The sequence below is a fragment of the Plecotus auritus genome (genome assembly GCF_963455305.1).
Source record: "Plecotus auritus genome assembly, chromosome: 7".
In the NCBI taxonomy this organism is placed as follows: domain Eukaryota; kingdom Metazoa; phylum Chordata; class Mammalia; order Chiroptera; family Vespertilionidae; genus Plecotus; species Plecotus auritus.
Genome location: NC_137774.1, coordinates 28331020 through 28355057, shown reverse-complemented (window position 1 = coordinate 28355057; position 24038 = coordinate 28331020). Strand labels below are relative to the sequence as shown.

General features: G+C 38.7%; 3 protein-coding genes across 9 annotated transcripts in view; 2 read left to right on the top strand and 1 right to left on the bottom strand.

Annotated features, from left to right (window-relative positions):
- TOM1L1 (target of myb1 like 1 membrane trafficking protein) overlaps positions 1–1238 on the top strand; it is a 41472-nt gene extending 40234 nt beyond the window's left edge. Inside the window, exon 16 of one of the 3 annotated variants that reach the window (XR_013961316.1) lies at positions 514–1224. The gene's annotated coding sequence lies outside the window, so the exon portion shown is untranslated. Of the gene's footprint in view, positions 1–513 lie in introns of all 3 variants that reach the window. The other 2 variants (XM_080682385.1, XM_080682386.1) reach the window with 2 other exon arrangements.
- Positions 1101–7347, bottom strand: COX11 (cytochrome c oxidase copper chaperone COX11). Of its 3 annotated transcripts, none has more exons than XR_013961317.1 (5): positions 6876–7238; positions 3033–3188; positions 2549–2674; positions 1792–2159; positions 1101–1642 (listed from the first exon to the last, which is right to left on the bottom strand). XR_013961317.1 is itself a non-coding variant. In XM_080682387.1 (4 exons), exons 1-4 carry the CDS (start codon positions 7236–7238, stop codon positions 1977–1979), a joined length of 828 nt encoding a protein of 275 aa, XP_080538513.1. In that variant the 5' UTR covers positions 7239–7347; the 3' UTR covers positions 1166–1976. The 3 variants fall into 3 exon arrangements, 1 of the variants encoding a protein (XP_080538513.1); XR_013961318.1 differs by having other exon boundaries at positions 1872–2159; XM_080682387.1 differs by having other exon boundaries at positions 1166–2159; positions 6876–7347.
- STXBP4 (syntaxin binding protein 4) overlaps positions 7255–24038 on the top strand; it is a 123160-nt gene continuing 106376 nt past the window's right edge. For 2 of the 3 annotated variants that reach the window (XM_080682382.1, XM_080682383.1), the window contains exons 1-4: positions 7255–7401; positions 18865–18940; positions 19373–19496; positions 21847–21979. In XM_080682382.1, coding sequence (XP_080538508.1) covers positions 19426–19496; positions 21847–21979 — 204 coding nt within the window. In that variant the 5' untranslated portion in view covers positions 7255–7401; positions 18865–18940; positions 19373–19425. Of the gene's footprint in view, positions 7402–18864; positions 18941–19372; positions 19497–21846; positions 21980–24038 lie in introns of those variants that run through there. The other variant, XM_080682384.1, reaches the window with a different exon arrangement.

Below are 24038 nucleotides of genomic sequence, written 5' to 3'. Positions count from 1 at the left end.
GTCTCTAACACTTCAATGAGTGAAATATTAATATACAAGAAGTTCCTTCAAATCACTCAATTGAATGAACTATTTGTTCACCAATGAAATACATTCTTTGTGACCTTGTTAACTAAAAATAATAAATCTTGGGAATGCAGAAATTCATCTGTATATAAAAATATTAATGCTAACAAAAACAGATGATCAATAAAAACTTTTTAGCACTAGAATCGGACATCTGTCTTATATGTGCAATTGACACCTATTAACTGGGACAGGTAGAAACCATTCATTGTTAATCCAGATAGGTCTGGATTATTTTTATTTGCTGGACTAGTCATCCCACTTATTTATTAATGAATGCATGGCCACTAATAACCTATTAACCTTATTTATTCCCCTTACACACACACCCAATGAAAATAGTACATTCTCGTATTTCCTCTACTAGTATGTGGCCCTCTAGTTATCAAGAAATGGGGAAAGAGAAGGAAAGGATGGGGATGGTTGACTATTTTCTGTTTATTCTAGGTGAAAATGAAGGACCAGCTCACTAGCTGCATTAGGAGTAACAACTCCAAGAGGTAGACTGTCCAGTTGTGAGGCCCAGAAGACAAGACCTACCAACACTTCAAAACCAGGGTGGAACATTTCTCCTTGGCAACAGTGAAATTTAAATAGAAGAGTAACAGTTCAAGCTTTATCTAAAAAAAAACTTGGTTTTAACATATATTCACTTAAAACTCCAACAGAAGAAAAAATTCATTGTACTGAGGCCAATCAGGTTAATTGGAGCATCTTATGTTTCTCAGGCTTTCCTACATTTAGAAATCATCACATGACTGTGATGAGAGTAGATGGACATTATTTTATTATAAAATAATTCTGAATAGATACAAGCACAAAATGTGAGAAACTAAATATAGTATTCAGGAGAATAGTGAGTGCCTTCATTTAACTAAAACCGAATATGTGCACTTTTTTATAAATAATATTCTTGTTTAGAATTGTGAATTGTAAAAACATTAATATTGTAGTTCCTATTTCAGGTACTCTGAAGAGGTCACAGGATGCTACATCAAGTTGCCTTTAAATACAATTCTTTATAATACTAAATGTTCTTTTTTTTTTTCCTTTTAATGCAATTTAAATTTTTTTTGAAACAAAGACTACTGGAAAATACTCAGAATAAATTATACATTCATTTATATCATAAATTACAATGACAAATAAATTACTATTAAAACAATTTAATACATCTTTTTTACAGTTTGTTCATTGCAGAACTTATAATGTCAGTAATCTTCACATTTCCCACTTACATTTTAACATTCAGGGACTTGGAGCTATCACAAGAAATACTAGAAGTCTAGTAGATACTTGCATTTCATTTCAATTTCATGATACCAAAACTTCAAAGTAATTATTCAGTACTCTGAATGTAAATCGCCCTAGATCTTAAAGGAAAAACAGTCCCATCTGAAATCAGAATGTAATCTTTGGGCAAATTGTTAAAGCTTAGTGATTCCCCTTCCATTTGGAGCTTTTCAAATAGTGACTGTACACAATGAAAAAAAAAGTAGTAACCAAGTGTTTTAGAATTATAATCAGAAGTTCTGACCTGGAACCTGAGACAATACTGGGCATAAAAAAAAAAGCACTACAGGTATGTAGTGCCAATAATTTGGAAGGGGACCATGCCTACATATTTAAGAAACAAAGCAGTTTCTTTTATTACGACTTAGCAAAGTATGGTTTTGAACAGTCATACATTCTAAATAGGCATGTGGATTCCTTATGATAAAAAGCTGAACCTGTTCTTTCAATTTTAAGTAGGGTAAATTAGTTGGGGGGAAGAACAGCAGTACATAATATTTAAAATAAAAAGCATAAAACAATAGAATACATTATTGTAGAATGTTTCTCTTCTGAGAAGACAAGATACATGATTTTTCAAAAATCACAAATTTGAAGCAGGACTTAAGATACTGACTTCAATTATAGCCTGGAACTGGCAACTGGTGGCCCTCCTTTGCTTCAAAAAAAGTATAAGAAAGAGTGATGAGATCAACATTCACCATTCTTGGATCTTCAGCAAATTCAGGATCAATGTAGAAAAACACTGGCATATCTACTTCCTCTTGTGGATTAAGCCTTTGTTCTTCAAAACAGAAGCACTAGAAGTTATAAAAAGGTACTAGTTTATTAATATGTCTATTCTATTATCTAGAGTAAAAACTAATGGTGCATTTATTGGCTTTAATAAGCATACTGTTAAACATAATCTTTAAATTCTGTGATAGGGTAACAGCATCTTTTCATCTTAGATTGAGTTCTGCTTTAAGGATCGAGAATCACAAATTCTTCTAATCTTAAAAGCAGTTTTCCATTTAGTTTGGCTCTACACCTCTACATAGCTGTTATAAACAATGAAAAAAAAAACAGTTTGAAGTTTAGAAGAAATGAGTTTTCAGAAATCAGTACCTACTAAAGCACTGCAGTAAATTTAGTGCTAAACAGTTTTTTTGTACTTTCATCATATTCTATAGTTTGCATTTAGTTGTACCTGTATTTTATTGAAATACTGTCCAGCTTCAAATGGTATAACATTGTATGTAGAAATTCCGATTATTGGTTTGTCAGTAGGATTCTTAGCTTTATAAAAAGCCAGTGCAGTCTCTCCAGGTACTACCTGTTTTTTTAAAAAAACATATACATTATCAATATTTTAAGTCTCACACTGTTCCTTCTTTCCCTACTAAATCAGTCACATTATTTTTCCTATCCATCAGACCATAATACCTAATCTAAACTAAGAACCAGCAAATAGTGAATACTACCCATGAACACCTGATTTCCAAATTTTACTTTATATATCAGTGAAGAACCAAAGCTCTAATATGCATACTTAGTTATGGAATCTGTCAACATTTTGAAATTAAATTTAGATGAGTGTTTCCAAAACTGTGAAACAGTTTTAAGTTTCACTGAATTTTTACACTGAAAAAAGTAATCTTTTAATACTTACAGGTATTTCTTTGATCACTTACATATATTTCTGTTTGCTGAGGTCTAAAGTTCCACTGGAGACTTGCGTGCACATCTGCATTAAAGGTGACTTTAATGATGCGATCCTTAACAGGCACCATGTTTTCAATCTGGTCTGATGAATGACCTGCTGCTACTGATCCTCCAAGTCCAGTAGTCTAGAAAAATAAAGCATAATATGTTATGTATTACTTTTAGGTGCTGATGATCTACTTATTGGATAAAATCATAGTTTTAAAAACCATTTAACTTTAATAACACAATAGGAGCCAAGTTTATGTACTATCACTGACCATTTCCTATGAATGTGTCACATGATTTAACCACTTTGGGAGTGTCAAGGGCCTAAATTTATTTAAGTCATATTTTCTCAGTAATCACTCGGTTATGTGGCATGGTCAAAAATGAGTCATTTGGAAGACAGCAGACTCTTCACTGATAATACAGCACAGAATATTGAGCTTTTCAATAAGTATACTTTCCATTATTCCTAGTATTTGATATCAACTATTATTAATAGAAAGAAAATTTACCCACAATCCTGTCATTTTAGTAAAACTATTTAAATAATTCAATTTTCCTGTCTGGTCCTTTTTCATATTATAACTTTTTTTTTTTTTATATATTTTATTGGTTTTTTACAGAGAGGAAGGAAGAGTGATAGTCAGAAACATCGATGAGAGAGAAACATCGATCGGCTGCCTCCTGCACACCTCCCACTGGGGATGTGCCTGCAACCAAGCTACAGGCCCTTGACCGGAATCGAACCTGGGACCCTTCAGTCCGCAGGCTGACGCTCTATCCACTGAGCCAAACCGGTTTTGGCTCATATTATAACTTTTACAGCACAGATTCATTTTAGCTTCACTTCTGTAGTCGGCTTTTCTCAAGCACCATAAGTATTTTCCCATGTTGGTAAATGTCTTTGTAACTTTTTTCTGTATTTTTGGTGCAGTATAGCTTTTCCAGATAGCCATCAGTTAGAAAACTTGATCCCTTTGGCCACTGAATGAACTGATCATAAGACATTGGAATAATCTGTGTATGACACTTCTTCCCTATCTTTCTTGCCATTATTTCCTTTATCATCAGAGATGCTTAAAAAAATATTCTTACTTCCAGGCTCATCATTCTTCTGATGCTTGAGGTTGCCAGAATTCTGGTCTCCGGATAATTAATCTGTTACTATACTAGGAAAAAAATACCAAATTTGAGGCTAGGGGAAGACTACCAGCAAAATATAGTATGACTAACTCCTGCTTATTACACAAGTCAGCTAGCTTCACTTGACTGCCATGCAAATTACATTATAACCCTAAAAGATGCATCAGAGGGCAAGCCTTTATCTTTGTGTAATATATAAGTATATTCTTCTGCCCAAGAAGGCTATAATGCTTAAGTTTTAACATATAACTCCTTTTCCTGAAGAATTCGAAATCACTTGAATATAGATTCCTTAAGGCACTCTTTCTGACTGGCAGTCTTCGAATATAGATTTTTTAAATTTATGTCTGATGATTACAGAAATTGAATAGAAAAGGGCACTGAGAAGAAAATATGTCCTGGTCTCTAGTCTAGTTCCGCCACTAACTGAATCCAAGAACTCAATAAATCTTACTTTCTTTGGGCACATGTTGAAGGCTCATAAAATGAGGTCACTGTATTAAGTGATTTATATAAGCCCTTATTTTTGCCTCTAAAGTTCTGAGTCCAAAAGTGAAAGAGATACCCTTTTGGAAATGTCACTATTTAACATCCAACTGTGATTTAAATTTAGGATCATAAATTACAACTGCTTTTACTTTTCTGCCCTGTGTTTGCACACATGTGCACAAAATATTGCCATTCACTTCAGTTTAGGGCAGGATTTTTCAACCTTGGCACTAATGACATTTGGGGTTGGATAATTCTTTTTTTTTTTTTTTTTTGGTGAGGTGGGGTTTCTGTCCTGTTTATTGTTAGACTAGTGGCTCGGTGCATGAAATTCGTGCATGGGGGGGGGGGGGGTTGTCCCTCAGCCTGGCCTGCACTCTCTCCAACCTGGGTCACCTCGGGATCAGGCCTAAACTGGCAGTCGGACATCCCTCTCGCAATCCAGGACCGCTGGCGCCTAACCGCTCACCTGCCTGCCAGCCTGCTCGCCCCCAACTGCCCCCTCTGCTGACCTGCTTGCCCCCAACTGCCCCCCCTCCGCCCGCCGCTGGCCTCACTGCCCCAACTGCCCCCCGCCAGCCTGAACACCCCCAACTGCCCTTCCCTCCCGTCCTGATCGCCCCTTATCGCCTCTGCCTCAGCCCCACCACCATGGCTTTGTCCGAAGGTCTCCCGGTCTAATTAGCATATTACCCTTTTATTAGTATAGATGTTTAGCAGCATCCCTAACCTCTACCCACCAGATACTAGTAGCACCCTCCTGCCAGGTTGTGGCAACCAAAACGTCCTCAGACATTGCTAAATATTCCCTAAGGAATAAGATCACCTTGGTTTGTGGAGGTCAATACTTGCTGTTTTGTGTTCAGTTCCGCTGACTGAACCAACTGGTAGTTTTGGGATTCAGGCTAGCTCTAGGCTGGCCTCTGATGGAAACTAATTTACATACCACACTCATCCTCCACAAATCAAGCGATTGCACTTTCCCACATAAATGCTGATATCAGGAGACTGAAAAGTCCCTTTGACTTCTGTTTCCGCCATCACACAAAATAAAGGTAAATTAATCTCTGTAAACTCAGAAGAAGTTAGACAGGTATGAACCGTGGAATCAAAGATTCTGAGGAATCTTTAAAAATATTACTAGCCCAAACCGGTTTGGCTCAGTGGATAGAGCGTCAGCCTGCGGACTGAAGGGTCCCGGGTTCGATTCCGGTCAAGGGCATGTACCTTGGTTGCGGGCACATCCCCAGTGGGAGGTGTGCAGGAGGCAGCTGGTCGATGTTTCTCTCTCATGGATGTTTCTGGCTCTCTATCCCTCTCCTTTCCTCTCTGTAAAATATCAATAAAATATATTTAAAAAATAAAATAAAAATAAAAATATTACTAATGCCTGACCCCCACTCCAAGACATTCTGATTTAACTGGTTTGGGATGTGATTGATCTGGCTGTTAGTTTTTAAAAAAGCTCCCTGATTACTCCAATGCCCACCCCAGCCAGAGCAGCAAATTATTACTTTAAAAACTATGGAGACTATATATGAATTAGGTGAAGTTTGCCTTGGCCAGTGGTTCTCAAACATTCGTTTGCATCAAAATCAGCTAGAGGACTTGGTTCCTGATTGAGTAGTTCAGGAGTTGGGCACAAGAATTTGCACTTAAGTCCCAAGGTGATGTTGATATTGATGGTCCCAAGAACCACACAGAGAACGAGCTAGATTCTGATGAAAACGGAGTCCAGGATAAGCACGTTACAGTTATAAATGAACGGGGATGGGGTCCTCAAAGGCCTAACTCATGTCTCTTTTTAGAGATAAAAAGCTACTCCCAGTGTAAGCACAAGTAACACGCAGACTCCCATTTCCAGGGTGAACCTGCGCGCATAAACCATGTGGCTCACCGAGTTAATGTAATACACACTACATTTTTTAGAGCGGGCACGTGTGCAAGCAGCAGGAGGGTAAAGCAGTTCCTGGAGTCCGGAGTACAGGCTGCGGACCTTTCCGGTGAGCTCAGAGACCAAGGAATTTCACTCTGCAGCGGGATCACCACAGGGGGCTGGGTCCTACTTGCAGCTTTGCCGCGAACCTTCTTGGTGACCTTGGCCAAGTCACCTTTTTGAGCCCGTTTCCTCTCCGGGCAATAATCTCGGACGTCCCAACAGGACACCGCCCAGTGGGCAGCGGCAGCCCTACCTGGCAATAGAGCCGATAAAGAGGCACGGCGGCATAGGACGCCCCCAGCATGCCCACGGCGGCCGCGGCCATGTACGTGAGGACCGTTTTGTTTCGCCGCCGCCATTCCTCCTCCTGCGCGCGCGCGTGCGGGTTCGTGCTCTTCGGCCTCCGCGCCGGCTGCACGGCCAGGTCTCGGGCCAGGCTCGAGCGCCTCCAAGTTCCGAGCAGCCTCAGCCCCCTCTCAGCACCTGCCTTCCCACTCCTCTCCGGCCTGAGACACTGCTCTACCCTCTCCGCAACGCAGGTCGGGGGCCCAAGGGGACGCCAGCGCCAGCCACAGAAAGCGACGCGCATCCATCCCTGAGGCCAGAGCCCTCCCATAGCGTCCGGAGAGGACGCCCGCCGGTCACGCACGAGGAAAGATCTCGCGAGTCCTGCTCTATCTCGCGATACCAGAATTGAGACCGCCGCTGCCTTGGCTACCAGGCTGGTGGGGAGGCTACGCCTGGAGACGAGCTACGGAGGCCGGGTGGCCAGGTTACGGGTAAGTTCGCGTTTTGCTTTAGGACTGTTCCTCCCACTTTGTTTCGCTCCTACTTATCTAACTTACTTTTAGGAAAACGCCTTACATTCCTCCGCGTGCACCCGTCATCACTCGGGGTGGTGTCCCCGGTCTTCCTAAACTGCATCAGTCTTTGTCTCGACCTGGTGGCCCCCCACGGCCGCTGAAATAAAAAAAAAAAAATTTTTTTTAAAGCCAATAAAATCCAAGCAGCTTTTGACTCTTTTCTACTCTGGAACAAAAATCTCAAGATTATGTGATTCTACAAATGTATTTGTTTTATGAGAATGTTTGAAAATCTTTTCATCTGTATCTCCCTTAGTTCTTACACCAGATTGTCAGCTCTTTCGGGACATGACCTGTCGTATTTTAAATTTCTTAACAGTGTAGACTCAAATCCCATGCAAATGTTAATGTCACTGAAAGCAAGGGCACATTCCCTCCAACATCCTCTAGGCAACCTTTTCTTGTAGCAACAGGTAGCAGTACATATAAATGTCAGTCATAGTGTCTTTGTCTTGGGCTCTACTATTATTTTATTTTGGTTTGTAATTGCACCTGAAACTATTCCTTTCCAAGGTACAATCTTGATAGCAATAAAGTGGTGTTGGCTGCAATTCTTGTGAGTCTGAGTCTGCTTGTGATAATGCATAAATAATTATGATAATGAGTGCTACATAATGGATTCTGCCTTGAATGGAATGGGAGCACCTCAGGGCAAGACTAGTACAACCTTGTTCTGCAGGAAGTAGAGGTGTTGATTACAAACGAACTTAAAATATCAGGGGCCGGACTGAGATTTCAGACTTGGCACCTTTAATTAGTAATGTCATTGCTCAGCCGTAAATGATTAAACCTTGTGAACCCTTTTTAGCTAGTTATCTAGTTAGCTATTAGATATGATCATGTCTAATTTTACATAGTAAGTAAAATAGGTTGTTATTTTTATATAAATCATTTTGGGGGTGGGGACTGAGAAATGGTTAAGGTTGAAAAGAAAGGAAAAGGAAATTTTGAGTCACACCATGTTTTCCTATTCTGTGTTATTGCTTTTCAGACTTTCTGAAGACTTATGGATTATAAAGAAGTGTTATTTTTTAAAGTTTGGTTTCTAATTACTTTTTGGCATTTTAATGGCTAATATAAATTGAGGAAATTGCAACTTAAGTCTTAGTATGTTAGTCACTGGGCTGTATTTTGTAACTGTCTATCTAATAAAGTTACTGGGTTCATTTGGCAATGTGAAATACCTAGCAATTAATCTAGCATTATAAACAGCTGTTTATTTGGTAGCTCTATGTTACAAGATTTTTCCTGTACTTAAAGGAGGAAGAGTAATGCATTTGAATAAATAGTAAGAACAAGTGAATTCCAGTTTGCTTGAGACTAGGCTGAATATTCACTGTTTCCCAATTAAATTAATTCACACGCATGGCATGAAGTTGCCTTAGTAAATCTTGATATCCTAGTTTCTTACTCTTGGCATCTTCCTTTAAGCCACGTGTTTCAGGGGCCACTCCATTTAAAAGGCTTCGGGGGCTACTTTTATATGATTGATAGATAAGATGAAAACCGAAATCATTCACCAGTAGAAGGCATTTATTTTTTTTTCAAGTTACTTTTATCAAGATCAATGCCAGCTGCATGGTTGTGTGCCCGTGCAGTTGCACAAGGCCCTGCTTTTAAAAGGGCCAGTGGCTTAGTTGGGTCTTCTATTTGGTTTGATGCTCTGCTGTCATGATCTTGAAATAATTTTTTTTTAATATTTTATTGTGATTTTTTACAGAGAGGAAGGGAGAGGGATAGAGAGTTAGAAACATTGATGAGAGAGAAACATCAATCAGCTGCCTCCTGCACGCGCCCCACTGGGGATGTGCCCGCAACCAAGGTACATGCCCTTGACCGGAATCGAACCTGGGACCCTTGAGTCCGCAGGCCGACGCTCTATCCACTGAGCCAAACCGGTCAGGGCGAAATAATTTTTTTTGAAATAATTTTTTTTTTAAGAGGGACTTGCATTTTCATTTTGTACTGGCCCCAGTATACATATTATATCCCAAATGACTAACTGGCTGACATTCTGACATAATTCAGGCTAAAGCGCAATCAACCTAAAAGTAAGAGAGAAGGCAAAAGGCCAATTCAGCCCCCCTGAGAATAGCCAGGTTCTATGAAATAAGGTCAAGCAAAAAATCCAGACTCCTTTTCACAACCCATTAGACCCTAGTTCATCTCAACCCTGCCTCCTTCTCTAACTTTATCTCTCATCTATCTCTGTCTGCATTCACCATGCTCCATCCACACTCCTCTTTTTATAAAAATGTATTTTTATTGATTTCAGAGAGGAAGGGAGAGGGAGAGAGAGATGGAAACATCAACCATGAGAGAGAATTATTGATCGACTGCCTCCTGTACGCCCCACACCCGGAATCAAGTCTGCAACCCAGGCATGTGCCCTGATGGGGAATCGAACCAGGACCTCCTGATTCATAGGTTGATGCTCCACCACTGAGCCACACCTCCTTCTATGCTGTAAACGCCCCAAATTTATTTTGCTGCCTTGAGGCCTTTTCTCTGCCGGGAGTACTTTGTCCCTCAGTTTTTCTTCTGGCTGATCTATTATTGGGATCTTGGCTGAGACACCACTACCTGACCTAAATTAGCACTGCTCTTCCAGACAAATTTGATTATACTGTCTTTTGGTATCTGAAAGTTAGTTCATTTTGCTGTTTCCTTTTTTTTAAAAAAAATATATTTTTTATTGATCTCAGAGAGGAAAGGAGAGGGAGAGAGAGATAGAAGCATCAATGATGAGAGAGAATCATTGATTGGCTGCCTCCTGCACGCCCACTACTGGGGATCGAGCCCACAACCCAGGCTTGTGCCCTTGACTGAATTGAACCTGGGACCCTTCAGTCTCCAAGCTGACGCTCTATCCACTTAGCCAAACTGGCTAGGGCTGCTGTTTCCTTTTTATTTATTTATTTTTTATTGTTTTTCTCCCATCACTAGACGGTAAACACTGTAAAAGCAGGGACCTTGGATTGTTCAGCATAATAACACAAGCCCTTAGCATAGTGCCCTGCATGACTGAGCTGGGTAAATGTCTGGTGGATGAGCTCATGAGTGTGCCAAGCAGAAGGGAGTCAGAGAGTCTACGGAAAATTCTGAGAACAGTGTGACTCTGAGGAAGATCTCATGTTTCAAGAAAGCTAGGAGTCCTTTGAAGCCTTCCGGCATTTCCCACAGGATTGGGCTGTGTTACAGGCAGACGCTATGTGTCCGCCCCCAGACAGATGAGCAGCATTCCTGAACTGTTTAGATTCCTGAAAGGGAAAAATGCCCGAGGAGCTGAAAAATTGCCCTAGGGTACGTAAGAAAGGAGATAGTAAAAGAACTCTCTGACCTTTTATATCTTGGTCTTCTGAAACTTTAATGTCATTTTTTAAAAAATCAATTAAGCAAAGTCTACCCCAGGGAAGAGACTTATTCCTGATTTTTGTCAGTGTCCTTAAACAGCTGGAGGGTTATACAAATAGTTAATGCTCTCTTGAAGAATCTCAAATGTGATGAAGTATACAAATTACCAGTTTGAGTTCCACTTCCGCTGCCATTTTTTTTTTCAAAATTTTTTTGTTAAGGTATTATATGTGTCCCTATCTTACCATTGCCCCCCCCCCCGCCCCACTCCCATACATGCCCTCACCCCCCAATGTTTTGCATCCGTTGATTATTCTTACATGCATGCATATAAGTCCTTCGGTTGATCTCTTATTTCCCCCACCTCTCCCTAACCTTCCCGCTGTAATTTGACAGTTTGATGCTTTACTGCCTCTGTATCTATCTTTTTGTTCATCAGTTTATAATGTTTTTTATTATCCACAAATGAGTGAGATCATGTGATATTTTTCTTTCATTGACTGGCTTATTTCACTTAGCATAATGTTCTCCAATTCCATCCAGGTTGCTACAAATGGTAAGAATTCCTTTTTTATGGTAGCATAGTATTCCATTGTGTAGATGTACCATAGTTTTCTGATCCACTCATCTGCTGACGGGCACCTAGGCTGTTTCCAGATCTTAGCTATTGTAAATTGTGCTGCTGTGAACATAGGGGTGCATATATCCTTTCTGATTGGTGTTTCTAGTTTCTTAGGATATATTCCTAGGAGTGGGATTACTGGGTCAAATGGGAGTTCCATTTTCAGTTTTGTGAGGAAACTCCATACTGTTCTCCACAGTGGCTGCACCCGTCTGCATTCCCACCAGCAGTGCACAAGGGTTCCTTTTTCTCCGCATCCTCACCAGCATTTGTTGATTTGTTGATGATAGCCATTCTGACAGGTGTGAGATGGTATCGCATTGTCATTTTGATTTGCATCTCTCGGATAATTAGTGACTTTGAGCATGTTTTCATGTTTCTCTTGGCCTTCCTTTTGTCTTCTTTCAAAAAGATTCTATTTAAGTCCGTTGCCCATTTTTATTGTATCATTTATCTTCCTTTTATTAAGTTGTATAAGCTGCCTGTATATATTGGAGATTAAACCTTTATCAGTGATAACATTTGCAAATATGTTCTCCCATACAGTGGGGTTTCTTGTTGTTTTGTTGATGGTTTCTTTTGCTGTGCAAAAGCTTTTTATTTTGATGTAGTCCCATTTGTTTATTTTCTCTTTGGCTTCCATTGCCCTAGGGGCAGTATCAGTGAAAAAGTTCTTTTGGCATATGTCAGAGATTTTGCTGCCTGTGGATTCCTCTAGTATTTTTATGGTTTCCCATCTTATGTTTAAGTCCTGTATCCATTTTGAGTTTATTTTTGTGTATGGTGTAAGTTGGTGATCTAGTTTCATTTTTTTGCATGTATCTGTCCAATTTTCCCAACACCATTTATTGAAGAGATTGTCTTGACTCCATTGTATATTCATGCCTCCTTTGTCAAATATTAATTGCACATAGTGGTTTGGGTCGATATCTGGATTCTCTATTCTACTCCATTGGTCTATATGTCTGTTCTTGTGCCAGTACCAGGCTGTTTTGAGAACCATGGCTTTGTAATACAGCTTGAAATCTGGTATTGAGATCCCTCCTACTTTATTCTTCTTTCTCAGGATTTCTGTGGCTATTGGGGGTCTTTTTTTATTCCAGATGAATTTTTGGAGAGTTCTTTCTAGGTCTGTGAAGTATGCCGTTGGTATTTTAATGGGGAGTGCATTGAATCTATAGATTGCTTTGGGTAGTATGGACATTTTAATGATGTTGATTCTACCAATCCATGAACATGGTATGTTCTTCCATCTGTTTACATCTTCCTCTATCTCTTTTTTCAGTGTCCTGTAGTTTTCCGCATATAGGTCTTTTACCTCCTTGGTTAAGTTTATTCCTAGGTATCTTAATTTTTTTGGTGCAATGGTAAATGGGATTGCTTTTTTAGTCTCTCTTTCTATAAGTTCACTATTAGTGTATAGAAATGCCATAGATTTCCTGGCGTTAATTTTGTATCCTGCTACATTGCCGAATTCATTTATTAAGTCTGTTAGTTTTTTGATGGAGTCTTTGGGGTTTTTTATGTATAATATCATGTCATCTGCAAATAAGGACAGCTTTACTTCTTCTTTTCCAATTTGGATGCCTTTTATTTCTTCTTCTTGTCTAATTGCAATGGCTAATACTTCCAGTACTATGTCAAACAGGAGTGGTGAGAGTGGGCATCCCTGTATTGTTCCTGTTCTTAGGGGAAATGGTTTTAGTTTTTGCCCATTGAGTATGATGTTAGCTGTGGGTTTATCATATATAGCTTTTATTATATTGAGGTATGATCCTTCTATTCCCACCTTGTTGAGAGTTTTTATCAAGAAAGGGTGTTGGATTTTGTCAAATGCTTTTTCTGCATCAATTGATATGACTATTTGATTTTTATCTCTCAATTTGTTTATGTGATGTATCACGTTAATTGATTTGCGGATATTGTACCATCTTTGCATTCCTGGGATAAATCCTACTTGGTCATGGTGTATGATCTTTCTGATGTACTGCTGGATCCGATTTGCTAGAATTTTGTTGAGGATTTTGGCATCTACGTCATGGTGTATGATCTTTCTGATGTACTGCTGGATCCGATTTGCTAGAATTTTGTTGAGGATTTTGGCATCTACGTCATGGTGTATGATCTTTCTGATGTACTGCTGGATCCGATTTGCTAGAATTTTGTTGAGGATTTTGGCATCTACGTTCATGAGGGATATTGGCCTGTAATTCTCTTTCATTGTGTTGTCTTTATCTGGTTTTGGTATTAGGGTGATGCTGGCTTCATAGAAGGAGCTTGAAAGTATTCCTTCCTCTTGAATTTTTTGGAATAGTCTGAGGAGGATAGGTTTTAGTTCTTCCTTGAATGTTTGGTAAAACTCTCCTGTGAAGCCGTCTGGCCCCGGGCTCTTGTTTGCCGGAAGCTTTTTGATGATTGCTTCAATTTCTTCCATAGTTACTGGTATATTGAGCTGTTTAGATTCTTCCTGATTGAGTTTTGGAAGGTTATATTTTTCTAGGAATATGTCCATTTCCTCCAGGTTGTCCATTTTGTTGGAATAGAGTTGTTCATAGTATTTTTTAACAATCCTTTGTATTTCGGTGGGATCTGTTGTTATTTCACCTCTTTCATTTCTGATTTTGCTTATTTGGGTCCTCTCTCTTTGCCTCTTGTGAGCCTGGCTAGAGGTTCATCAATCTTGTTTATCCTTTCAAAGAACCAGCTCTTGGTTTTGTTGATCTTTTGTATTGTTTTTTTGGTCTCAATGTCGTTTATATCTGTGCTCTGATCTTTATTATTTCCTTCCTTCTGTTTACACTGGGCTTTTCTTGTTGCTCTTTTTCTAACTCTTTGAGTTGTAGGGTTAGGTAATTTATTACCATTGTTTCTTGTTTTTTGCAGTATGCTTGTAGATCTATGAACTTCCCTCTCAAGACAGCTTTTGCTGTGTCCCATAGATTTTGGATTGTTGTGTTTTCATTGTCATTTGTTGCCATGATGTTTTTTATTTCTTCCTTGATCTCTCTGGTAACCCAGTCATTGTTTAATAGCATGCTGTTTAGTCTCCATGTGTTTGATTTTTTTGGATTGTTTTTATTGTAGTTGCTTTCCAGTTTTATGCCACTGTGATCTGAGAAGATGCTTGATATGATGTGTATCTTCTTGAATTTGAAGAGACTTTGCCTATGACCCAACATATAGTCTATCTTTGAAAATGGCCCATGTGCACTTGAGAAGAATGTATATTCTGTGGCTTTGGGGTGAAATGTTCTGAAGATGTCAATTAATTCCATCTGGTCTAGTGAGTCATTTAGGATTGATGTTTCTTTGCTGATTTTTTGTTTAGAGGATTTGTCCAATGGTGATAGTGGGGTATTAAAGTCTCCTACTATGATTGTATTGCTGTCAATCTCTCCCTTGATATCCTCCAGGAGATTTTTTATGTATTAGGGTGCTCCTGTATTGGGTTCATATATGTTTACCAGAGTTATTTCTTCTTACTGGATTGCTCCCTTTAGTATTATGAAGTGGCCTTCCTTATCTCTTGTTATGTCCTTCACTTTGAGATCTAATTTGTCAGATATAAGTATTGCTACCCCAGCTTTTTTTTCATTTCCATTCGCCTGGAAAACCTTTTTCCATCCCTTCACCCTCAGTCTGTGTGTGTCTTTTTTTCTGAGGTGGGTTTCTTGTTGACAGCAGATACATGGGTCTTGTTTTCTTATCCAATCCGTTACCCTATGCCTTTTGATTGGGGCATTTAATCCATTCACATTTAAAGTTATTATTGATAGGTACTTACTTGTCGCCATTTTTATTCTTTACCCCCGTGTTCCTTCTTCGCTTCCTATTTCTTTTTTTTACAGCAGACCTTTTAGCATTTCTTGCATTGCTGGTTTGGTGGTAATAAATTCCCTTAGTCCTTTTTTGTCTGTGAAGCTCCTGATTTCACCTTCAATTTTGATTGATAGCCTTGCTGGGTACAGTATTCTTGGATTCAGACCCTTCCTTTGCATGACTTTGTATATTTCATTCCATTCCCTTCTGGCCTGATGATTTCTGTTGAGAAATCAGTTGCTAGTCTGATGGGAGTTCCTTTGTATGTAACTTTCTGTCTCTCTCTGGCTGCTTTTAAGATTCTTACTTTGTCGTTGGTGTTTTCCAGTTTAATTATAAAGTGCCTTGGCGTCGGTCATTTGGGGTTCATTTTGCTTGGGACTCTGTGAGCTTCTTGGATTTGTCTGGGTTTTTCCTTCCCTATATCAGGGAAGTTTTCTGTCATTATTTCTTCAAACAGGTTTTCTATTCCTTGCTCAGTTTCCTTTCCTTCTGGAACCCCTATTATGCAGATGTTGTTTTGTTTCGTGTTGTCCCAAAGTTCCCTTAGGCTCTCCTCCTGCTTTTTAATTTTTTTTTCTAGAAGTTGCTCTACTTGGGTATTTTTTCCCATCTTGTCTTCTAGCTCACTGATGCGGTCCTCTGCTTCTTCTAGTCTACTCTTGATGCTTTCTATTGAGTTCTTTACAGCAGCGATATCATTTTTCATTTCTTCTTGGTTCTTCTTCATTTCCTCTTGGCTCTTACTCATATTGTCGAATTTGTCTTCCATTCTTTTCAGCCACCTTATGTCCATTTCTCTGAATTCCTTCTCTGGAAGGTTGCTTGCCTCCATTTCGTTTACTTCCTTTTCTGGTGATGCCTGCTTTTCTTTCATATGCGGGCTGTTTCTTTGTCTCCCCATGGTCTCTTTTCTCTGGATATCTGGGTATGTAGTTCTCTCTCTCCTGTGTTGATTTAAAGGCACAAAATACAATACAACCAGGTACAACACACAAGGCACTGAACAGCAATGCATTCATGATATTAATAATCTCCAATAAAGGTGACCACCAGAGAAAGGCAAATTAGGTGATAGGAGAGAAAGAAGAAGAGGAAAAAGAAAGAAAGAAGAAATAAAAAGGAGTGTTAAAATGAAATTGGGAAAAGGAAAAAAAAAAGGAAGAGAGACAAGAAAGATACTAAGAGAGAAAGGGGAACAAACTATATATATGGGGAGAAAACTCCAATAGAACAACCACTAATCCCAGCAAATGCCAGCAACAAGTACCTGGGGATTAATACAAACTACAACACCAAATATTTTTCAGGCTTCCAATAAGCTCCACTAATATCAAGCGAGGCAAGGGAAAACAGAAGCAAAAAACAAACAAAAACAAAGCAACAAAAAAAAGAATAAGCAAAACAATCTCACAAAACATAAAAATTCGATATAATCAACATTCAAGCAAACAACAACAAAAGGACAGAGAGAAAGACAATTTTTTGGATAGGTAAGACAGCAAAGAGAGAGGTGTGTATGGATTTGGAGTAGGGGATTGTAGATTAGATATATAAATAGGGTGAAATTTTATCAGGGGGTAAACAGAAAGAATAGGGAAAATCTAAAGCAGGAAAGGGTTAAGATAAACAGGACACCAAAAGGGGAAAGGTTAGGAAGAGAGTGATGGCATAAAGGTAGAGTTGAGATAGAGTAAAACGATGCTAAAGGAAAGATGAAACTAGAATGTAGAACACTAATCCCAAAGTAAAATAAAGAGAAAATAAAATGATACTTTAAAAAAAATAAATAAATAAGGTAAAATAGTAGTAATAATGATACTGATTGAAAATAAAAATGTAATAATTAAAAAGGTAAAATCAAGTGAGGAAACAAGAAAAAAATTAGTTTCTTGAGTAAAAGATGCAAAAAATGAAAATAAAAAAATAAAAATAAAAAATAAAAAAAATAAAATGTGCAGTAGTGAAGGTCATTCACTTCCTCTATTGTTCTGTTTGGCACGCCTGTTTCTCAGTCTGGACAGTATAGCAGTTCCCTGCGTTCCACTGCTCCTCATTGTTGTAAGCCAGTCCTAATTTTTAAGCAGGCGGTGTGTCTTAATTTCTCGTATTCTTTTATTTTTGATTACACAAGAGTCAATTTGTGATTCAGCCCCTGGGTGGCAGTGTTTCTGGATTGACTTCCGGATCTCTTTGGTCTCTCTAGCCTGTATTTACATCCTTCTTTCCCTGTGGCACTCAATACTGGTTTGTGGAAGTGGGCTGCCTCAGAGCTGGCTCTCTGATGGTCACTCCCCTCTCCGATCCCCAGGTTCCAGAAAAACAACTTTCCCCTGCAGTCTCCCAGGGTGTCCCCAACTGGGTGATCCTATGTATTGGGCTTAGTAATCAGAAGCAAGGATTTGAAGAGGAAAAAGCCCAAGTGTGCGAACAATGGGTCTGCGTGCAAATCTAAGCAGCCGGCACACCTTTGAAATTCTTAGGCTGTCCCTGCACGTCAGATCAAAATGGGTTGCTTTTTAGAGATCCCTTCTGTTAGCAGCTCTGAGGACCCCCTTCCACATTCACAGATCACGCCAGCCTCAACAGCCACGGATTTTTCTAGCACAGACTTCCCTGGTCCTCCAGCTCCCGCAAAACGCGCGTTCCTCTCTCCCGCCAGGACCAGAGACCTCACCTTATCCCAGGCGAAATCTGACCTTTCCATGGTGGAGTGTAGAGCTCCTCTGAACCCGTGTGTTTGCGCCAATTGGGGACCGGTGTTCTGGGGCTCGCAGCTGTTCCGTGGGTGCCGCAGTTGTGGATTTTCAGGCTTCCATTAAGCTCCACTTTCCCTTTCAAGATGGCGCAGTCTCTGCTTCCGAGCCCGCAGCTCCGGGAGGGGACCCAGCCGCAGTGGGGGCTGCTCGGTCAGGGGAACCCCGTCTAGCAGTCCTCCACCTTCTTCTGGAGTTTAGCTGTCCCTTAACTTGCCAACAAACACTCCTCCTGCGACCCTCAGCTGTTCTTTCTTTCTGCTCTGGGACAAGGCTCGGAACACGTCTGTCTATTCCGCCGCCATTTTTTCCCCCTCTGCTGCCATTTTTAACTGAAAATCTGATTTTTAAAAAGTTAACTTGATTAAGGTATCATTGATTTATAATAAACAACACATGTTGAAAGTGAAACGATTTGCTGTTTTGACATGGGTATTCATTTGTAAAACCATCACTATTGCCTAATATACCTATGAAGAAACGGGCTCAGAAAAGCCTAGCAGGTCAAATTGGAACCCAGGTGTATCTGAAACCAAGGCCCATATTCTGGGTTCTGCAGCCTGAATTCTAGCTGGGAAAACAACCAGTGACCGATTCTTATTTGGGTGGGGAAAGTACGTAATCTCTGTGACTCTCATTTCTTTAATGAGAGGGTTGTGCTAAAGGATCCTAAAATCTTGAATAGCTTCGTTTCTTTACTCCATTCATATGTCTTATCAAGAGGTGGTAAATCTCTGTTCAAATATTTTTTAATTAAATGACACCACTGTTCTCTAATTTTTACAGTGGATCTGTGAGAGAGATCAGAATACTTTTTTCTTTCCATAGGAAAATACTGAAGAAGCTATGGAGTGATTCGAGTCAGAGTAATCTGGGATCTGCAGGAAGTCCCACAAGATAGTTGGTGAGACGATAGGAATTTCTATTTTCTTCAGTGTGCTGTGTAATTATTTTGCAGACATTCTGACTATAAACTTCCTAGCCTTGTGCTCAGAAAAGACATTTCCCTCCGTCTTTTATTATTAGTGCTTTTTACGCTTACTAACGGTGGAAGCTGTCAGAAGTGCAGCTTTCATATAGATGTAGATATTATGATGACATAGGTATACCTCAGTACCTTTATCTATCTCTCTTACAGTACTATCTTTACATTTCTCAGATACGATGAGCAATGACTAAAATGACATGGCCCAAAATATATAAAGTTCATCTAACATCTATACACAGGCACATATTGTTTATGTGCCAAATGTATATAATGTTTTTATTCAGAGTTATAGAGCACATTTGACTGTTCTAAGACATGACACTTTGTTTTCTGCTTCCCCAATCTTAGGGAAAGAAGAATTTATAGACTCTTCATCAGATTCTCAGTTGCACGGCTGTTAAATGCAAGACTACTGTGGTGAAACCATGAATAAAAATTCATCTGCTGCAGTACCATCCGGTCCACTTGAAAAGTAATTGTTAAATTAAATTTAGTATGTTTTGAACTATCATAGTTTTAAATCTGTCGAATATTAGTGAGTATCTAGTGGAAAGTGTTATACAGCTAATAACCTGTCGTCTGGGACAGCAGTAATGAGAAGTTGAACAATAATTACCTTTTAGTGTAAATCAGTGTGAAGGGCAGATTCTGCATTCTCTTTTAGAATTATTTTTCGATATTGCTTTATAAAATTGATCTAATTTTTTAATATCTAAAATATTTTATAATTTCAGTATAAAAATAACATAAGATTAACTTTTGCTGAGTAACAAACCACCTCAAAGTGCCTTAAAAATACAAGCTTTTATTCTTTGCCATGATTTTGTGATTAATTCTTCTGGTCTACACCAAATGATGTTGGGTAGCCTCATTCACATGTTTTGGGGCCTAGTTGGGAAGGCTGGATGCCGGATGCCTCTTTCCACCTAATCTCTCAGCTCCCAGGAGGCAAGTTCAGGCTTCCTTTCTTCCTTTCTTCTTTCTTCCTTTCTTCCTTTCTTCCTTTCTTTCGGAGGAAGAAACATCAACATCAAGGGAGAGGGAGATAGAAACATCAACGATGAGAGGGCATCATTGATCGGCTGCCTCCTGCACACCCCCCCACTGGGGATCAAGCCCACAACCCCGGGCATGTGCCCTTGACCGGAATCGAACCCTGACCTCCTGGTTCATAGGTCAATGCTCAACCACTGAGCCACACCGGTGAGCAGTTCAGGCTTTTTTATGTGGCAGTGGAATGGTCCCCAGGAGGAAGCACACGTGTTTGTCAAATGTCTATTTTCCTCACATTTGCTGGAGTACCATTGGCTGAAGCAATTTAAATAGTAAAGTCCACATTCAAGGGGTAGAGATGTAGACTTTTCTTTTTAATGGGAGGAGCGGTAGAGTCACTTTCCAAGAGGCAGGCAGACAGGGATGGGAAGAATTGCCATTCTGCAGTATGTAGCACCCACATAACAAGGCACATTCAGAGAAAGCTTGCTTTCATGCTTGTCCTTCACTCTGTGGCCTCCTTTCTCGCCTAGATAACCATTTTTATTCTTGTGGTTTTTTACAGGGCTGCTTTTTGCATATACATATAAATATACATAAAGGTTATGTATGTGTGTATATGTCCATGAACCACATAATTATATGTATTTTTTCTCCAAGTGATTAATTTTTACAAGGTTCCGCTATACATTAGACATCTACTGTTGCTTACATAATAAACAAGTGCATACCAGCCTTTTGGCTCAGTTTCACAGGTCTTCCCTGGAGAAGGGTGCCAGGCTAGTTAAACTTAGGGGGTCTTTCTCTGATGCTTGGACGGGTCTCCAAGGGGCACCAGCCAGGCCTAGCTGCATGTTGTGCACAGAGCTCCATGTCTTCGTGCTGAACAGCTTACTCTCTGGGACAGCACAGAACTTTTTCCAACTACTTCGTGCAAATCAAGCCCATAAGAGAGAGTCATATGACAAAGGCAAAATGTCCCCAAACACCTGGGCTCCAGCTCCCAGAGGCCACTCGCCAGCATATTCCTAACAAAAAGGTAGCACATTATATATACTGTTTTAACTTTGTGTTTTTTTAAACTGAAAATTATATCCTGGTGATCATTTCAAATCACTTTTTATAAAGATCTTCCTTGTTCCTTGTTATAACTGTGTAGTTTCCTATCATGTGGACGTACCATAGTTTATTCAGCCAGTAAAGTCAGTGCTCTGACCAGAGTGTTCTAAAACGTAACTTGGGGGGATACCTTTCACAGAACGTTTAGACACGTTCTTCTTTTCTAATGGCATTGCTCTTATGTCTGACAAATCACAGCTGGAGCAGTGCTTTGTACCAGGAAAATACTTCTCCCAATTAAAAGGATAAACTTTTTCTTTTTTGCAATTCAAATGGAGGTTATGTTTCTTTTACTTTAAATGGCCACTTTTACTTTAAAGTCACCTACCTAACTCATTAAAATATTTAGTATTGGAATTGTTCAATACTAAATAGTCTAAAAATCATTAAAAGCAAATCTTTTCCATCACCTTTAATAAATTTTTAAAATTTATCTCTATTATATTTTTGAACTATTTTTGTTTGTTCTTCAAAGAAATAAGCATTATTGCTGTATTTTTTTATGGTTTGGTTGTTTTGTAGAGAAAATTAAAATTACAGATAAGACAATCCATTTGATTGCTTTTGTCTCATCATACTTTTTAAAATGTAGTTGCTAGAATGTCCTGATTTCTTTGAGTTATCTAGATCCAAGAATTTGATTCAACAAGTAGTTTAAGGAGAACGTAAGATCTCTTGTATCCTGTGAGTGCTAATTTACTTTATCTTAGGGACCCTGCCTTGCAGATGATTACAGTTACCAAGGAAACAGGCCTTGGTCTGAAGATCCTCGGAGGAATTAACCGGAATGAAGGTCCCTTTGTGTATATTCAGGAAATCATTCCTGGCGGAGACTGTTATAAGGTAAAAATGAAAATAAAAAAAAAACCTTCACCAAAAAAAAAACCCCAAACCATTAGTAACAAGGTTTGTTTTCTATCTCATCAATATAGTCTTAGTATTAGCTGAACATCCTCTGTGAACAAAGGAACTGGAAAATAGGCCTGTTACCCTCAAAAAGCTTTACCCTAAGAATGAATATGAAATAAAATGTGAAAATAACAGATTTCAGGCTATCACTAAAGGTTATAGATTTTTTATTTATGCTATTCAACTCTTATCCTATTTTTGGTTGAGAGAAATTATATTTGAAGACGTGTTGTTATCTCTAGATTGCTCTGAGTTTGGACTAAGATGGATCACTTAAGCTTGAAGTATATTCATTTAGCCTATCCTAAATGCAAAACAAAATAAACACAAACACTCAGCAAATAAAATTTGTTCATTTTAAATTTACTGTAATTTTTGTTCAGTTAATTATATCACTGATTACTTGCTCACATGAGAAATTAGGTTTAGAATCTATATGAGAAATTAGATTTAGAATTAAGATGAGAAAATATCCTTTTTTAGGAATTAGAAAGTCTTACTCTTTTCTTTAAGGTAAAAAATATGTAAATCATTAGTCCCTTTTTCCTAGGCGGCTCAGATCCAAATCTGAAGCACAATACCAGCAACTTAGTTAATAAACTGGTTACTATTTTTGCGTTCTCATTTCTCTTGGATTGTATTTGCTAATTTTGTTTTACTGTTGTGCTTATAGTATATGTCTTTTGTTGAAAATTGGCCCCAGTGCTTTTTGGAAATAGATAGGGTATAAAGAATTTAATAAAACATCCTATTTATATCAAACTGCATAGTATGAGAAAGGATTCTCTTATCATTAGGTTTGTTCATATTGTTGTTTTCTTATTCTGCTTGTTTTGGTTGAATAAATACACTTACTCTTATCCCTGTTTCCACCCCAAACACTTGTTTAGCAAGCAGCTTATCTATTCTACTGTTTTTTTTTTTCTTTGTTAGGAAAAAATTAGTTTTACTAATAACTTCGAAAATAATAGAAATGATTTTGTTTCAGGCTTGTTGAGATAATAAGGTATCTTCCAAATGCATGAGTTGTAAGTATTATACAGTAAGTTTGTGATAATATAATGAAATAAATTTTTGGTCATTGAATTTAAATTATTAACCAAATAATAACATTTAAATGCTAAATTGAAACAAATTCAAACAAAAATGATTTTTTTCTTTTAGGAACTGAAATGTTTAGTACTACTTTAGTTTTGAAGCTGAGATGTGTGGGCCTGACCGGTTTGGCTCAATGGATAGAGCGTTGGCCTGCGGACTGAAGGGTCCCGGGTTCGATTCCAGTCAAGGGCATGTACCTGGGTTGCAGGCACATCCCCAGTGGGAGGTGTGCAGGAGGCAGCTGATCGATGTTTCTCTCTCATCGATGTTTCTAACTATCCTCTCCCTTTCCTCTCTGTAAGAAATCAATAAAATATATTAAAAAAAAAAAGAGGTGTGTGTGTGTTCAGGATAGCTAAGGTATTTCCTAGATTGCACTTGGTATAGTGCAATAACAGATCATTGTACCTAACAAGTGATAACATTTTGCTTTTAAGGCAAGCATCAACTTGTGCTTTTATATTCCATAAAAAATAGTGGTAAAGTAATAAGTTGATATTAGTGATGCTGAGTGGCTCTTGATCAGCTGTCAGTGATAGCAGACCAAGAAATTATATTCATAATATATACTTTCTCTTACTGGTTTCCTTAGAATTTCCTTGTTTGAAAGGAAATTAAAAAGCAAAACCCTGTAATGGACTATATTGTATATTTACCACTAGAGGGCAGCACAGAGCTGTTAATGTTCTTTGACTATACCTGGTCCTGTCCACGCAGCCAAAATAACGGTGTAGACAGAAGAATAAATAAATAAGTTGGCAATGCTCACATTACTTTTTGTGTGCTTTCTCATGATGGAGAGTTATATGCATATTTACTCTGCAAATACAAAATGGATGCTCTTTTATTTTTTAAAAATTTTAGATTGATAATAGTAGCATTTACTGTGTTGTAA

Bases quoted from the DNA above. Each gene is read 5' to 3' on its own strand.
- COX11 (XM_080682387.1), bottom strand. From the start codon at position 7,238: ATGGGAGGGCTCTGGCCTCAGGGATGGATGCGCGTCGCTTTCTGTGGC. The intron at 3,189-6,875 runs GTAGGGCTGCCG...TTATTTTTCTAG, and splicing joins TTTATCGGCTCTATTGCCAG to ACTACTGGACTTGGAGGATC. The intron at 2,675-3,032 runs GTAAGTGATCAA...TTAAAAAAACAG, and splicing joins CTCAGCAAACAGAAATATAT to GTAGTACCTGGAGAGACTGC.